This window comes from Perna viridis, chromosome 1 (assembly GCF_037379345.1).
Source record: "Perna viridis isolate PV_CMFRI_1.1 ecotype Kerala chromosome 1, ASM3737934v1, whole genome shotgun sequence".
NCBI lineage: Eukaryota > Metazoa > Mollusca > Bivalvia > Mytilida > Mytilidae > Perna > Perna viridis.
In genome coordinates this window covers 22,995,471-23,013,274 of record NC_142445.1, presented here as the reverse complement: position 1 = coordinate 23,013,274, position 17,804 = coordinate 22,995,471, and the positions used below count along the sequence as shown (strand labels likewise).

The window sequence follows — 17,804 nt, the reverse complement described above, 5'->3', positions numbered from 1 at the left end:
TAAAATGATAATTCCTAATATTTATACATTGTCAGATGGAAAAACAACATAAGAAACAATCAAAACTAAAATGATGGAACCTGTCTGCAACAAAAATTTACCACTACCACCATAGAGAATTGAAAGCATGATCAAAGCTCATTGATAATGTAAACAACAGAATTTCATAAAGAAGTACATATCTACCCTATACGTTGCTGGAGATATCTGTTTCGTGATATCAATGATGCAAATGTAATGCAGAGGGAAAAGTTCAAAATTTCAGGTTTCCTTTTACTTCACCCACAATGAAATCAACCTTAACTGAAATTATATTGTCAGATTTGTGAATTTTTAACATGCATGTTTTTGTTTTTTTCCCATTTTGCCTGATTTTTACAAAGACATACACTTAAGGTGGACAAACCGTTTCCACGGAGTATTCTTTTCTGTCATCTTGCAAAGTCGTACATAAAATTATGGTAAAATAATAAACGTAAACTTTATAAACCCTCTTTTTAAAGAGAGATAATTGGCGGGAAAATGCTCTAAAGAATTTTTTTTTTAAATCTACAAGAAAAAAGTTCAGTGACCCAAAATTTTCTTTTTGAACTATTAAATAAGCGTTCTTTATACAAATTTTGAAGAATTTTATCTATTAGTTTTTAAAAAATAAGCGAAACTGCGAACATTCTCTACATAACTATACAAAATGTATATTTAGGCTCAATTATCTCGAAATGAGGTTCGGTGACCTATGTTTTTCGCACTTAAAATTTTGCAGTTTGTTCGTTCATGGTTTTCTTCGAGAAAAATTGAGAAAATCTATCTAATTTTAAAAAATATTAGGTATGATCTACCTTCAGTGATTTTTATGCAATTTTCACAATTGCGAGAACAAGCATACAAACATAAAACATATTCAATGTCACTGAAATGTGTTTATTCCAGGGAATTTGCCGAACTGTTTCCCGATTAGTTAGGACAGGCTTGTCTATCGTGGCGTCGCTAGGCTCAAATATCAACGTCGAAAGTCTATAGAACATCTTCAATCACAACAGGTAGCGTTTCTAGCAGAGAAAACCAATCTTAAGATACTTGGCGTAGAACTTGCAGGTGTATAGGAATTTCAACAAGTAAGTTTGTTCCTTCTTTTAATCAGTGTTTATGGTCTGTTTTCATATTAAACTAATTCTAATTCAACTTTTTGTTCAACTTTTTTTTTTTTAAAGAAAGTGTTTCGTTTATTTTTCATGATTTGTTGTAGGTCTACTTGAATTCCCAAATTAATGCATTCTGTTTAGGGTGGTCTCCCTTAATTTTACCATCTCAATACAGTCACGCTTGAAATTGTTCGATATCTGTATCGAAAATTTACGTTTGGGATAAGTCTTGGAAAACACTAGACGAATTGTAGAAAGGAAACAAAATCTCCAGAAAAAATGTACAAGCTACATCATAAGGAGAAATGCGTTTAACTCATGAATATTGCTAATGTTTGTCAAAGTTTCAGTGAATATTTTCGTCTTTTCTTATCTTATTTGCTTAAACATCAATACAATGTAAATATATGTATATTATCGAGAATTATTGGTTTCATTGCTTTTATGATCACACTGTCACATTGTCAATAGAGATAAATTATCGTTAACAGATCGAATTCCATATCCTCTGCAAACGGTTATATTTTGTCACTAAGATTTATGATAAAAAAAGACTTTAATTTTAATATTATAAATTTTCCGTACCTATGCAGCAATGTACCTTCATCTCCTGCATACGGTGCTTATTTTTCAAATTGATTCTCTACGCTAGAGCAAGTACTAACTACTCTGATTTCTTTGAACGTCATGTATATCTGCGTAACCGACTCCTGAATCGGGGGTATGAAGAAATGTGTCTCAAAAGGTCTCTTTATCAAATTCATTTTAAGATATCAGTCCTTGGTTGAAAAATACGGTTTCTTCTAAAATAATGAGTAATGATGTTTTTTTGAAAAAAATATTCTTTTGTGCTATGTGATCGCTGATTTACCGATAATGACGCAATAGCATGCAAATGCGATTTAATCTCCACGGTACAATTCACGCCGCAATAAAAGAGGGAGGTTTAGTGGGCTGGAAAACCTAGATTTAACCCGCAATTTCGTTTGAAATACCTGTACCAAGTCAGGACCATTGCGGTACCAGCTGCTCCAGTTGTGTAATATCTATTTTGCCTTATTTGTTATAGACTTTACCAGATTATGGATCGGATACGTGTTCGATAATTTTGTTGTTACGCTCATTTAAGAATATCAGTAAACATTTAGAGAAAAAAAGGTTTCAATGTACACCATATAGCCATGGGTTAGAACGAAATTAGTATTTTGAGTATTTGCAAACTTTTATAGGATATGCACTGGTCAGATTAACCTTTCTTTTTTATCTTTTTTTTTGCAGCATGTTTCCGTTACGATTAGTCGATTTATCTTCACACCAACTCATAATGGAATATACGGAATATCTGTTCCAAACAAAAGTGGAAAAGAGAGTTTTATTTGGATGAGAATTTCGTGGATTACGCGAGCTTCTTACAAGAGACAGCTGCTGTGATGGCTGAATTGACGTCATTTGCTTTTAGTCAAGCCATTCTCCCAGTTTTAACATTTACCTCAGATTCCCTCTTTCATGTAATTTTTGTTTCAACAGATGTAAGATTGTCATATTCGAATTTCGAAATTTTTTTTATACTTTTCATGATACTTTTTTCTTTCTTTCCAGGACATCTAAAACATTATCTATTTTTTTATATAGACATCTCTTCTTCTTTTCTTTATCTTAGTTTTCAATAGTTGTTCGCTGAATTTCTTCTCGTTTTTTTTCCACTAGCCTTATTCATTCTTTCTCTTAAATTCTGTCTACGTTTTTCTTCTTCACCATCATTCTATTTACAATCAAAGCTTTTTTTCTCTTTTCTCCTTCACTATTCATCCTTTCTCTGTTTCTCTAACAGATTCTTGCCGACTTCAGTAAAATTCAGATGGCGTGAATCATGGTGGTAGCTTGTCTCTTACTTGGATCAAACAAACCATTAAAACCATCAGAAAGACAAAGAAGGGTACCAAATTCAGTTTTTCACTGACCTATTTGGTTAGAAAAGGTTTCCGTCATATAAAATTATCAAATCAAATATAGATGCAAAAGTGGTAACTAATTGTGACTATATGGAAATTCTATTAAATGTCAGAAGGAAAGGTACGATGTACATGTATATATTATAGAACGTACAACGTTAAAAAAATCAATATTCAATGAATGTATGAATAAATGAATGAATGATTGAATGTTTTACCTGAACAAAAATTAAAACCCTGTCTAAACTGTACACAACTTGAAAAATGGAAATTCTTGCAGTTTAGAAATAGACAAATACAACTAACTTTTTGTACTTAATTTAGTACATATTAAACAAATATATAATTATTTTCTCTTCAGAGCTGAAGATGTACGAATCTATTATGAAGCATACACAAAGGCAATACGACATGACAAGGCCAGGAGGTGAACATTCTTAGCATAACTGGAAAAAGCAAATGAACATACCTACATATTTCAAAACACATATGAAATTAATACTTGTAGGAAAAAGTACATACATGTATAGTCCTTCTTTGCTTATATTTTGTGGTTTGATCAAAGATTTAGGTCGTCAGGTTGGCATATATACATGGGTCCTTTGATTTCGAGTGAATTTTTTTAAAATTTCATGAGAACTGTATGCTATTATGCATTTAACCAAAAAAAAAAAAAAAACGAACATTATTTATTATAAGAAGTAAAATAAAAGGATTATTCAACATGTTTTTAAATAGTTTTGACTTATAGATTGCCGCTTATAAGGTCTATAAAAAACCAAAAGGCAAAGAAGTCAGGCTAATAATATCGAGTGGGGCCACTGTATTTTACGTCCACATTCACAGGTCGCAGTGGAGAATTCGTAGTGTGTCAGAGCAAATCTACTGATTCTGCATTATACAACGAATTTCTGTTTTATTTGTAGATGTTGAGATTGCAAAAGTCAAAAGTAAGATAGAACCCATCAAAGAAAACATTAAAGAGAGGAAAAATCACCCTAATTTATGCTTTGATGAACTTGCCTACTGCAACCCTGATGGTTCCCCATAGAACTCTTTAAAGTAGCTGGAGATTTCAGCTGTACAGAAGAACTCGAAGCAACAGAGGCTGGTGAATCAAGTTTGGACTGCTGACTCCTGCCCGAAATTGTATGTAACGTTAGTACGGACATACGCGGAATTTATGTAACGTTACACTACGTTGACATCCTACCATGGCTTCTTGAAAATACGATTGAAACGATCAGACGTTCTTACTACTCGCCTTAGCCCAAAACGCCAATTTACGAGATTGGTGCCGTGACCAGGATTAAAACGCAATGGATCCTTAGTTGAAAGCCGTCCGGGCAGGACACTGAGGGATACTGACGATAACTTTCAAACGATTCGAGGACATTCGAAAGAACGGAGAAGTGACATTGAGAGAACTTTCAATAACGGTTGACTGTGAACAAGAAGAAGGAAATTCTCGAGGAACTTAATGGACAAATTCTGGATTTGACATTGGAGGACGACGCAGCGCAGGAACTCGAAGACGCAGGTGAGTATGCCTATGAGTTAGAGTTTAAGTGACGAGAGATTACCGATTTGCTTGAAACGTACAAGAACGCTAATCGCCCAACACCAACGGAAACTCAAACACTCAACTCAGAAGCTACTAGCTTTAAACCAGATGATCAATGTCAAAATACTACGAACAATCCATCTACAAGTACATGCATGCATGTCCTGTTTGATCAACACAACCCGTCCGCAAGTACATGTATGAATCACGCACCCACAAATCCAGTCACCAACATGTCATGCCCGCCCACAGTATGCACGCCCGTTCTACAAGCAGTACATTACGTAGTACATATAGCGAGTACCACAAATTGCCGAAATTGAATTTGCCTACCTTCGCTGGCTGGAGATATTTTGAATTGGGCAGCCTTCTGGGACTCTTACGACACCGCAGTCCACTCAAACCCTACTCTAAATGAAGTCCAAAAGTTCAAAAATTTGAAGTCACTTTTACAAGATGAGGCAGACGCACAATCACAGGACTCGCATTAACGAATGCAAACTATGACAAGGCAATTTCACTTCTACATGAAAGGTACGGACAAAACTACAAGATGGTACAAACATACATGCAAGCGTTACTCAAAATTCCCGCTCCTATGTATTCCTTATCAAGCCTACGCAACTTCTACGATCAAACAGCGACATATGTCCGAGGACTTGAATCGCTAGGCCAAACCAATAAGTCATAAGGATCACTACTTGTCCCCGTAATTTTGGATAAACTGCCGACAGAAGTTTGTCAAAGCCTAGCAAGAATACGCAAATCCACAAATTGGACTCTGAATGATTTCCGCCATGCAATTTACGACGAGATAAATGTGTTAGAGGCAGGACAGAAACTTGAGAAACTTCGCAATGAAGACCGGTTAGCGACCGCTACTTTCCTCACTCACACGAAACCGAGGCCGAAGCCCGAGGGAAAGAAAACCCGATCATAGCAGAAATGACTCAAAGAGAAGCCCAAAGCTATGTACGTTCTGTGAAGACCCAGAACATTTTGCTATCAACTGTACGAAATTCACAAGTGCTGAATTACACATGGATATTGTCGAGAAAAAGAAACTTTGCTTTAATTGCCTTGGCAACCACAAAAACAGCGAATGCAGGTCAAACATAAAATGCCGAAAGTGTGATAAACGTCATCATACCAGTCTATGTACGAAAAATGAGACCACTTAACCGAAACCACAGGAGCAGGAGAATACCGTTCTTCACTCATCATTCGCCCAACAGAGAACATCGACCGTAATGTTGGAAACCGCCGTAGCTGCAGTGAAGTCAGGTGCATATTCCGCCGACGCAAAAATCTTACTAGACGAGGGTGCAAATCAGAGGATTTTGCAAGTAAACTTAAGTTACAAAGCACAGGAACCGAAGTGATACAACAAAGCGGACAAGTCTGACACTTGAAGAAAGCCAACGTTGACTTACAAACCAGTGATGGCGGGAAAATTCCGATAAGCGTGTGCCGTCCCAATCCAAACGCACATCAAATCCGTCGTAAACATGAAACACCTTAGAGCAACATCAACTTCTTAATTGGAGCTGACTACTATTGGCAAATCGCTGGAAACAAAATCATACGAAGTAACGGACCTACCGCAGTTGAATCCAAAATAGGCTTTTTGCTATCAGGACTTATTACGGACGCTACAAAATCAACAAACAGCTCAGTTTTTCAACGTATTGATTTCACACAAACTAGAAGAATGCAATCTTGAGAGATTCCGGGAATTGGAATCCTTAGGAGTTAAAGAACGAGACCGGAAATGAGAAAACAAAACGAGATGTATATCAAGACGAATACGACAAGACTAGCAGAACCTACGACGAGAACAAACATGTCGTTAAACTTCCATGGAAGTCAGACCACCCTGCACTACCCACAAACAAGATTATCGCTTAGCGAAGAACAGAAAACGTAATCCGACGTTTAAGTAAAGAACCGAAATTGTTACAAAAGTATGGAGAGATCATCCAAGAACAGCTCAACCGTGGATTCATTGAAAGAGTAGATGAAAACAACGAAGATCAACCTACAATGCTACACTACATTTCCCATCACCCCGTCAAAAGGACTCTACAATTACGCCCATGAGGATAGTGTATGACTGTAACTGCAAACAAATTCCGAATTCCGCTAGCCTAAATGAATGTCTGCAAGATGTCCCACCAAAACTAAACGATACATCAATTATTTTTAGATTCAGGATGCACAAGTACGGTGCATCAACAGACATCAAGAAAGCCTTTTTGAATGTTGGACTGGACAAAGAAGACCGCAATGTCACACGATTTTTCTGGTTAGAGAATCCAACTGATCCAAACAGTCAACTATCAACATACCGTTTCAGAGCTGTGTTATTCGGGGCAACGTACCCCCCCCGCCCCCCACTTCGTACTGGACGCAGTTTTGTCCAAACATCTGAAGGAAAACCGTTCCAGTATTACAGACCGTATTTTCGACGATTTATACGAGGACAATATCATATCAAGCTTTGATACAGAAAATGAACTGTCGAGTTATGTCAACGAAACATGAAATCTTTTCGCAAATGGTGGATTTAATCTACGATCGTGGGAATCAAACAGTGAAGAATTGATGAAACTTGCTAATGCTCAGAAAGTTCAGGACAAAAGTACAACCATCAAAACACTTGGCTTGTTATGGGACACACGAGACGATACTCTAGGATTTATGCCATTCATAAGTAACTCAGATGAAAATCCAACAAAACGAGAAGTATTAAGCGAATCATCGAAAAGTTACGACCCACTCGGCATAATCAGCCCAGTTACAGCACGAAGCAAGATATTTCTTCAGGCTCTATGGGAGAAGAAACTAGAATTGAACGCGCCATTACCTGACAACATGAGTAAAGAGTGAATAGGAATCAAACACGACATCCAAGAGGCATCAAAGGTCAAAGTTCAGCGATACTTCTTTAAGACCGAGAGAAACACAGATGGAACTGTACACTTATTCGTTGATGCAAGCACAAAAGCATATGGAGCATTCGCTTACATAGTTACAATATAAGTTGTTTCATGATGGCACGCAACCGAGTGGCCCCACTGAAAACACAGACTATACCACGATTGGAGCTCATGGCAGCCGTACTAGAGAGTAGACCGTAAATACTCTAGGCATGAAAAACCTGTGCTATGGAGCTACAGCCAAATCGTACTAAGCTGGTTAAATTCAACGAAAACGCTAAAACCTTCATTGTCAATCGAGTAACGGAGATAAAACACCTTACTGAAGAATGGAAATGGAGATATTGCCCGACTGAATCAAACCCGGCCGATTTGTTGACAAGTGGATTATCCGCGGACAAGCTGAATGATAACGCATTATGGAACACTTGCCGAACCGACTGGCCAATATGGAATGAAACTTTGATTGAGGAAGCCAAAATACTGTCAACAATTTTCTATGTTGAAATACAAGTGGATGTTCACAAGGTCATAAAGTACGATGAAACGAATTTTGGAGTACATAGGATCATTGATGTCAGCTGATTTAGCTCATTCAAGAAACTTCTACGTGTTACAGCATATGTACAAATTTTCATTAATGTCTGCAAAACAGGCAGAAGGACGAACGTCAGTCTTACTACAGAGAGTTTACGACATGCTGCTTCAACATGGATACGAGACACACAAATGAGATGCTTCCCGGACACCTTAGAGACAATCAAAACAGAATTAAAACGTAACTGTTTACTCCGGCAGCTCAAACTTTACTTGGATGGTGAAAATTTGATACGTTGTGAAGGCTGCATACACAATGCACCAATAGAGCTTACCGCAAAGTTTCCGTTACTACTACCGAAAAAGGACAAAATCACAGAATTAATAGTAATGCACATTAGCAACATTGTCACGCAGAATTGTCAGACACCGTCACACAATTGCGCCAACACTACTGGATACCGTCTATCCGTCAAGTCGTTAAAGGAATTCTACACAAGTGGGTAACTTATAGAAAACTGACTGGACACTCGTACAAAACTGGAGATCCACCACCGTTGCCTTGCAATAGACTCAATGAATCACCCCCTTTTCAGTCACAGGGGTAGATTTTACAGGTGCACTGAATGTGAGATCAACCGACAGAGATATCAAAAAGGTCTATATATGTCTTCTTACATGCGCTAGTACCCGTGCAGTGCATCCCGAGGTACAAAAAAAAATGTAGTTACCGCTCTGACCGAGGAATCATTTATGTTGGCGTTCCGCAGATTTGCCAGCAGGAGATCAATGCCGGAAACGATTATGTCTGACAACGCTTGTGGCTGCACCGCAACAGATGAAAGGACTTTCCGCAATTCAGGAAAAACTAAGTAACTTTGCAAACGTGTGGAAATTCATCCCGAAAAGAGCCCCGTGGTTTGGAGGATACTGGGAGAGTATGATAGGATTAACTAAGAACTGTATCAAAAAGATCTTTGGACGCTCGTTAATCAGCCTCGAAAAACTTCAAACAATAGTTATCGAAGTGGAAACCATCCTAAACGACCGTCCGCTTACGTGTGTATCATCGGACCCACTAGACGACCCGTTAACTCCGTCGAAATTGTTGTATGGAAGACGCATTTCTTCCCTTCCATACCCCGGAGATGATAGAGACTTCAATATAGAGACTTTAAACTACGAAACGTTAAATGATGTTTGTTCGCAAGATATTATTATTGAAACATTTTTGGAACAAATGGAAGCACGACTACCTCACTTCACTTTGAGAATACCAGCGTAATGCCGGGAGAAGCATCACCACGATACGTAAAGGTGATGTTGTGCAAGTGCAAGACGATTCCCCGAGAAATAAATGGACACTAGCTATCGTTGAGGAACTAAACTTTGGAGGAGACGATGTCGGAAGATCAGCCGTCATTCGAACGAGAACGGGATTCACGACGAGACCCACCAGCAGACCGTACCCGTTGCAGATCAACGTTAACGATAATTTAACGAACATTTCTTTGCCCGACAACGGACGGCAAAGTACAGGAACGTCAAACTGGGATGAGCGATCTTCATATGAACACGGAAGGCGCAATCTACCACGGAAGACGAAATGTGATGCCATTCAGAAGACAAAAGTATGGACCAATGGTAAAAGAAAGTGAGATTCAAGTTTTATTATTTCATGGACGTTGAAGTTTTCTTTATTTCTATTGTATAATTGTGAATATTAAATGATAATTTACTTTGCGCGGCCCAGAGAATGTCCGAAGTTGTATGTAACGTTAGTAGATTTACGCGGAATTTATGTAACGTCACACTATGTTGACGTCCTACCATGGCTTCTTGAATATACGATTGAAACGATCAGACGTTCTTACTAATCGCCTTAAATCCCCTAATTTATGTTTTGATGAACTTGTCTACTACAACCCTGATGGTTCTCCATTGAAAGGTTGAGTTGGACAGAAAGGGCTAATGCAGCTTATACTGAGGAACTTGATAGCATAATCTTGAAATGGGCCGATGAAAAAGAGGCGTAAGGAGGAAAACGGTACACTCGATACCCGATTAAGCATGACAGAAAAGTTTTGTACAGAAGCAATGGAGTTGGAAACGGGCAAAACTAATACCGAGAACGGCAGCCTTGGTAGCAACGATGAGTCTGAATTGAACAACTTAAATGCTCAAGGTAATAATGGAGATGCAACATTTAGTTGGGCAGACCAAGTCGAGCGTGCAGAGCAAACAGAGAAAGAAGGCGCTCTCGAAAAAGGTCTTGCAGATGTTGGTGCTTACTCTGTTGGTATCAGTTGGGCAGACCAAGTGGAGGCCGTTTATCCACTAGAAGATATGTATGATCAAATGAGCAGCACAAGCTGGACTGACCAGTTGGAGGAAACAGAGAAAATTGGCCAGTTATAAATGAAAAAGTTATTAATTTATATCTGCGAGCCTTTATCGTTCAATTTTGAGTCATAACAATACTAATGTTTTCATTCTATTTCACTTCGCTATTCTCGTTTGCTTTCAAATTATTATCTATTTTCATTTTTTTCTAAGATATTTTACGATGTGTTATTTCTTTTCAAGTTTAATTATGTTTACATAATTTGTATCTACAAAATTTTATAAATCTATTGTCGTGTTCCTATGAATTCCATATTTTCTTATGTCATAGAACTACATGTTCTTCGATTTCATATATTTTGCAGCCATTACTTATATCTTTTTTTAAATTAAGTAATACATGTAGGTATAACAGTCGTATTTTCCTTGTTATTGAGTAAAGTTCGGAGATGGATACTGGATTTATAGAAGTTAAGGATGTCTAATAAACTTACATAACCGCCTGTACAGCACTGTTTTAAACTACATGTGTATTCCTATTGATATACATGATTTGTTTTTTTTCAACTAAGTGGACTTAGCTATTGAAATTCAAAAAAATCAACATGGAACTTATATTCACCACCTTATGACCCGCTTATAGTACGAACTCGTTAAATCTGCGCATGAGCACAAGCGACAGATTGATTTGGTACGTCAAGTCTTAATCTGATTGGCTGTTGTACGAACTGTGTAAATATTTCTGTGGGTTTCATTGAAAAATTGCCATATGCAGCAATATTGTGTACATACGCATGAGTAGAACAGTTAGGTGCTATAACCAACAGGCTTTCGTTGCATAGCTAACAGTCGTCAACGTTTGCACGAAAAAAAAAAACAAAAACAAAAACCCACACTGGAAGGCAATTATAAAAAAGTCATGAGGGGCGGATTCAAGGCTTGGGCGTGGCACGCGTGTGCATTTAAAATTTGCAAAAGGTATCATTAAAACTTGTGCTACCCTCCTAAATTTCGCTTAGCTTGGTCAATGAATGTCTAATAAGAATATCTAATAATGAGTGTGTATTTTGGTTTTTTTTTCACTTGCATGGAACATGCAAGTCTGTTTGAAGGTCTTAATGTCATTTCCACTAATAAAGCAATAAGAGATGAAAAAAGCAACAAGTTGCGCCAAAAATGATTTTCATGACTTGTGGCAATTAAACAAAGTTTTAGAAAATGTCAGTAATGAGTGCTTATCCCAACAAAAATACATCAAGTTAACAATGATAATCCCTAATATTTATAAATTTTAAGATGGAAAAACAACAAACTTGAAAGATGGAACTTGCCTCCAATAACTTAAATATTACCACTACCTACATAGAATTGAAATCATGATCAAAGATCATTGATATTATCATTCATATTATTAAAATGAACACCAGAATTTCATAATGAAGAACAAATCTACCCAATACGTTGCTGTGATATCAATGATGCAGAGGTAATATAGAGGGAAACTGTTTAAAAATTCCAGAATTTCTTTCACTATACCAACAATTTATTTTCCAAACATTTGTTTCGCCCGATACTAAATACCAAGTCCATGCTAATGCAATAAACACAAATCAGGTAAAAATAATAACTCTCCTCATCAAAACTGTAATGTCTTATCAAATAAATTTGAATTTAGTTTTTGTGCAAGTATTAGCTCTTATTATAGTCCTAGAACTCACAAATGTCTTAAACTAGAGGCTCTAAATAGCCTGAATTGCTCGCCTGGAGATTTATTACTCAGAGAGGTACTTTACTTACCTCATTCATGTTAGGCACAGAGCCGCAAAAAAAAAAGTAAAGAAAACATTAGTAGAATATTTTGAGGTCAACAATATCAAGTTCATAAACATTTGCTTTCAGAAGAGGAGATCCGTGAAAATTTGCCAATCAGAAGCTTAGAAAGCCTTTGGCGGCCATCTTGTTTATTAAAGCCGAACCAAAACATTATCACGTGTAGAAGTAACCCTCTTTATAACTATTTCTATTTCCTTATAAGGTTTCGATGGAAACTTTAAGTTGCTGAGCCATCAGAACAACACAAAATATGAATTACTTGTAGAAATATTTGAGGTCAACAATCCTATAAAATTGTAAAACATTGGCATATTTGGTTTTAAAGAAGTTGATCTTTAAAAATAAAAATAGTAAAATAGCTAAAAGGCAATAAATCCAACGTAGGTCAACAGATATTCACAGTAATATCTGCAAGGTTCGACTACACCATGCTTAACACTTTGACCTCGGTCAGAATGTGTCTACACCCAACGTCTTTTTATTGTCGCTGTTGTTTTTGCAGATATTTGCAAAAAAAAAAAAAAAATACAAATATCAGTTAGGAAATTATATACTATTAAAGCGGCTTCAGACGAGAAGATTTTTTAAACATTAAGTTGCACGAGTTGTCGTGCCAATCTACAAATCCATCCATTGGAAGCCGACATTTGAAATCGAAAATTTTCTCAATCATTCTTCATTATAGTGAAAAGGGTAAAGTCCAACAAAACAGACAAAATAATCTTTCTTTTAATAAAATTTAATCGCATACAATTGAGTGGTTAAGAAAAGTTGTGTTGTTTCAACAGATATTGGCAGACGAATGAACGGACAGATGTTCCTCTACACCCAAATTTGCAGAAGTATTTAAAAAGATATAAAATGTGAACAGGATGAAATAAAAAAAGGAAAGCAAAAAACTAAACACACACACTTTTGTGAGAGTAAGGCCATACCAATGCAAGTCTGTAAAATGCGAAAAAAAGACAATATATAATTCGGGAAGAAGCTTGCCTTGAAATATGCAAGCAACGTGACGGAAATATATATGTAGGCTGATGTTATTTGAATGCGTGTCACCCGTCAAGAGTGAGTTGAGAACTTGCTTTACCCGCATACAAGATATAGAAGCAGTATGATTTAATGCCAACGGCGGTTTCTTGGAATATTTACCTTGCTTATAGTTGGCGGATTATGCATCAGGCAACTGATTCAACTCCACAAGCACTTCAACCAAGAAAAGTAACTTACAAATAAAAAATTTAAAAAACTGTTCAGTTGGAGATATTTCAGGCCAATATTGGGCCAAAAAGATGGAAGTAAACAATGATTCTTCAATTTCAACGATTGCTTGCGTTACTTGCTGATCATACCACCAAAGTGCTTTAATGACTTAATAAATTTGCATTTAAATTTACAGTTTTCTTCAAAGTTGTTCAAGCATGTGGGTGGTCAGACAAGTAACTTTTTTAATAATCGTAGCAAATAACTGTCAATATTCAAGTTATTTTTAAAAATTTTTAGTAGAAGGGAAGGAACTTATAAGTGTACAATATAAAAATGGATACAAAACATCCGCCGGTCTTAAGTAGTTTTCGGAGAATCGTATCACTTCAATCTCCAATGATTTATCCGATACGGAAAAAGTCTTATAAATTCCCAATACTAACTACAAGAGCCAATGTCAAACTGAATATCTAACTGAAAAACATAAGTGTATTAAAAACAAATCCTACTATTTAGATCTACCAAAAATATCTTCTTGATATTTTGTAGATATACTGAATTAAATATTTTCAGTAAATTTCAGTGACCAAAACTATCGAACAACACTACCCAAGCAGAGAAGCACAAAATCAATGAGAACAGGTATCCGAACGAGCACGAATTCATCATCTTTCGACTGAATTTAGTTTAACTGTTTTGCAGTCGTCGACTATTTCCCCTAAAAATAGCTTGATGATACCCCGTACATTAACATTTTTACGAAATTTTTAACTTAGTTTGCGCCAAAAATTTATAAAAATATAATTTACGATATCAATTATTTTCTTAATTTCAACAGTTCTAATGTAAAGAGTGAAAATATATTTACTTTTTGAAAACAGCAAACGTGGAACTCTGGAGAAAAGTCACTTTTGAAAGAGGAATCTAGAAAAGGCTTGCACAACCTTTCTCTCCTAAAGTTTCTTTGCTGAGCAAAAAGGGACAGGGAATTGCTTTAGCGGGAATTATTTGTATGTTGCTGATAAGATTGAAATTTAATTCATAGAAAAGATTTTAATCAGCCAAATTCAGCAACATAGTTTCGTTTCCTCGTATTGCATTATCTCATCGCATATATATATATATGTAAAAATAGTCATCGATATGATGTTATTATCAATCATTCAATCAGTTAAAATTGCGATTTCTCCTTTTACATTATTCAGTCATCGTCAGACACCAGTTGAATGTAAGTTCATTCTTAAATCTTGTTTTCTTCTCCATCAAATAATGAAAAACACATCCTAGTAAAAACATGTGTCTACTATTCAAACTAAAGAGAAAAAAATAATGTGCCAAAAAAAAAAAAAACAAACAAACAAAAAAAACAAACAAAAAACAAACAAACAAATATGAATCAATACATGGCATGGGCGCAAAGAACGAGATATATAATTTCACATACATGCAAACTTTTGCACCTGGTAATTTCCGAATAAAAACGGCGTCAATTGACTGAAACTTAAATGTATAAATGCTTAAAAGGGACACTTACTGTAACAGTAACCAACAAAAACAAACAAAAACAATTCAAAATACTACTCAACATTTCTTTTTCCATCAAGAAAACCCCTCTATTTAAATCTTTAATTATAATGAAAGAACTTACGTTTAATAAAGCACGCTCACAATACCTACGATCCTATGAATTAAACAACTTGAATATCCTATAAAAGCAAGTGACCAAAAAAGGGGATTTCATGGCACATTAGAAACCAGATTTCGAAGACTCAGGTCGGCGAAAAAAAATCTTTCATTAAAAAATAGATACAATACAAGAGGAAAATATTCACGCAAACTTCAATTCTTATATAACCAATAAAATCAACTGTTTCAGTGCTACTACTTGTGTAAAGAGCGGTTGAATGCAGTCATGTGTATTTCAGCAATAAAGTGTCCTTAGAAAGAGGTCACTTAAAGTTAATTTCTAAGAACTTACATGTATGTCATTTTTCAAGAAGACAAATTAGGGAGGGAGGCACTTATTTTCACCTTTTCACTGCCTCCCAGGAGTAATTATGACGCTTTTAACATTGCTTAAAAAGGTGGTCCTGAGAACCAAGTAATTTAATTAAATTATTCCTTCCTGGTCAGAACTATGTTTTTTACAGGATGGGGTATATCAGCTGTACGTCCTTTGGTGACAATACTACTGTCTTGGAACGTCTAGAAGATCTCGAATACGAGAAATTTAGAGCAACGGGTATTCCTGTGGTTATATTTTTGACAATTTTGTCTGCAGTAGGCACCTTAGGAAATATACATACACTCATTATTTATGGCTTTTCTCCAGAAATGAAGAAAATAGCTGTACGTGTATTTATACTATGGCTTTCTGCTGTAGACCTTTCCGCGTGTGTTTTTTGCATTCCATTTGAAATTTTTGATATAAGATATGATTATACGTTTTCGTCAACAGCATCATGTAAACTTTTCAGATACATAGGCCAAGCGGGCTCGTTTACTTCCGCTGGTTTCCTGGCCACAATAGCTGTTGAAAGGAATTATATAACTAGACGAAGTAGTACCAGGTATACCGAAAAATCTTCTGCATGGTTTCACAAGATATCTTTTATCGTATTTGTGGTGTTTTGTGCACTGTCAACTCCGGCTCTAGTCGTTTACGGAGTCAACAAGAAAGCAATTCCAAATCACACTAACCTTACTGCATGCGACTGTGCTGCTCTTGAAGAGTTCAAGACAATACCAGTGTTTGTGGCGTATGAAGCTGTTGTCATTTTGGCCAGTTCAATAGGCTTTATTGCAATGTTTATCACCTATATCAAAATTCTTTTCATTATCTTATCTCAAAAAAGGAAAGAGAAAGAACGACGAAAAAACACACTTCTTCTTGAGAGCTCTTCAACAGCCCTTGAATCTGGTGATTCTCAAATCAAAAGCGAAGTAAATTCGGAATCTGCAGATGAAGCAACTAACACAAAAGAAGATGGTGGTATTTACGACAGAGGCAGACGATTGACTATCACACTGATGGTCGCGACGGGTGTTTCGTACGTTGGGTATTTAGTTTTCATTTCTACGGTAATAGTGCAAGTTACAAACCCAACATTATACAAGACGATAGACGGATCAACCACTGCTTTACTTTTAAGGTCTATATTCATCAATAATGCGGCAAATCCCGTCGTTTTCAGTTTTATGGACGCACGTTTCCGATCTGAATGCATTTCCATTTATCAAAGGTGTATAAAGCGCATTCAAGACGAGCATTAACTTATTCTTTAGTTATCACGCATCACAATAAAATACCATAATGATGATAAGGCTACATACTATTAATGTCACTTCTATGGGCTCTCGGATGCTATCTCAAAGACTATGTATGACTAATAGCTCTGAAAATATAGGTGGTTTACTACCTTGTAATGTGATATCGGTTCATCAATAAGCTAAAACATGCGGTACAACATCTTTAGACCTCTCTTTAAACTATTTCTACTCATTAAAGAGAGTTGTATTAATTCAAAGACACGTGAATTATTTGACAAGAAGTGCGATCATTTGAGTGTAGATTTGGCTTACCATTAGTTGGTAACCGTTTTCCGATACTTGCTACGAGAAGTTTTTGATATAACCGAAAAACAGATGTTTTGGAATTTGAAATTGCATTTTTTGTCCGTCCGCTTGTCTTAATATCTTGTAAACAAAAAAAATTCAGAACTGGAACACAATACATAGGTTTGGGGTAATTTGATTGGGAATGAAAATGCAATACTAAGTTGGTATGTCAAAAAAATAGAGAGATATGTAAAAAGGAGACAACTTTTATTCTACTTTTGACAAACTTGACAATTTCTATGAACCCCCGCCTTTTTTGTTGAATTCGTTCAAAAAGGAGCCTGAATCTGTCCTATTAAAATCTATGGATCCGCTACTGAGAGCTCACAAATTAGGGCAGATCATACATAATATTTTTCTAATACCTTAAATGAACCAATTGTAAAATTTTTATATGAAAAACATAGGCCACCAAACTTGATATCAAGATAATTGGACCATATTATAGGCAATTTTTACACCATTTTCTATACGTTCTTGTAGAGAATTTCACCTGTTTCTAATTTTACCATTCATAGTTTTTAAATTGCGTGATTTTAAAGCAAAATGATATACGAAAAAAGTTTCTGCATGTTCGTATTTTTGGTGGATGATAAGTGGTGCACTAAGTACCTAGGCCCAGAATAAATATTTTGCAGAATTAATTTTGGCATTTTAGATAGACCACTAA

At 36.0% G+C, this 17,804-nt stretch overlaps 1 protein-coding gene across 1 annotated transcript; it reads left to right on the top strand.

Moving 5' to 3' along the window:
* The first annotated feature begins 14,677 nt into the window (after positions 1–14,677).
* LOC148627831 (neuropeptide receptor npr-1-like) lies at positions 14,678–17,043 on the top strand. Its single transcript, XM_088579741.1, has 2 exons — positions 14,678–14,744; positions 15,667–17,043. Coding segments are annotated over exons 1-2 (1,125 nt in total). The 5' UTR covers positions 14,678–14,742; the 3' UTR covers positions 16,790–17,043.
* Positions 17,044–17,804: the final 761 nt, after the last annotated feature.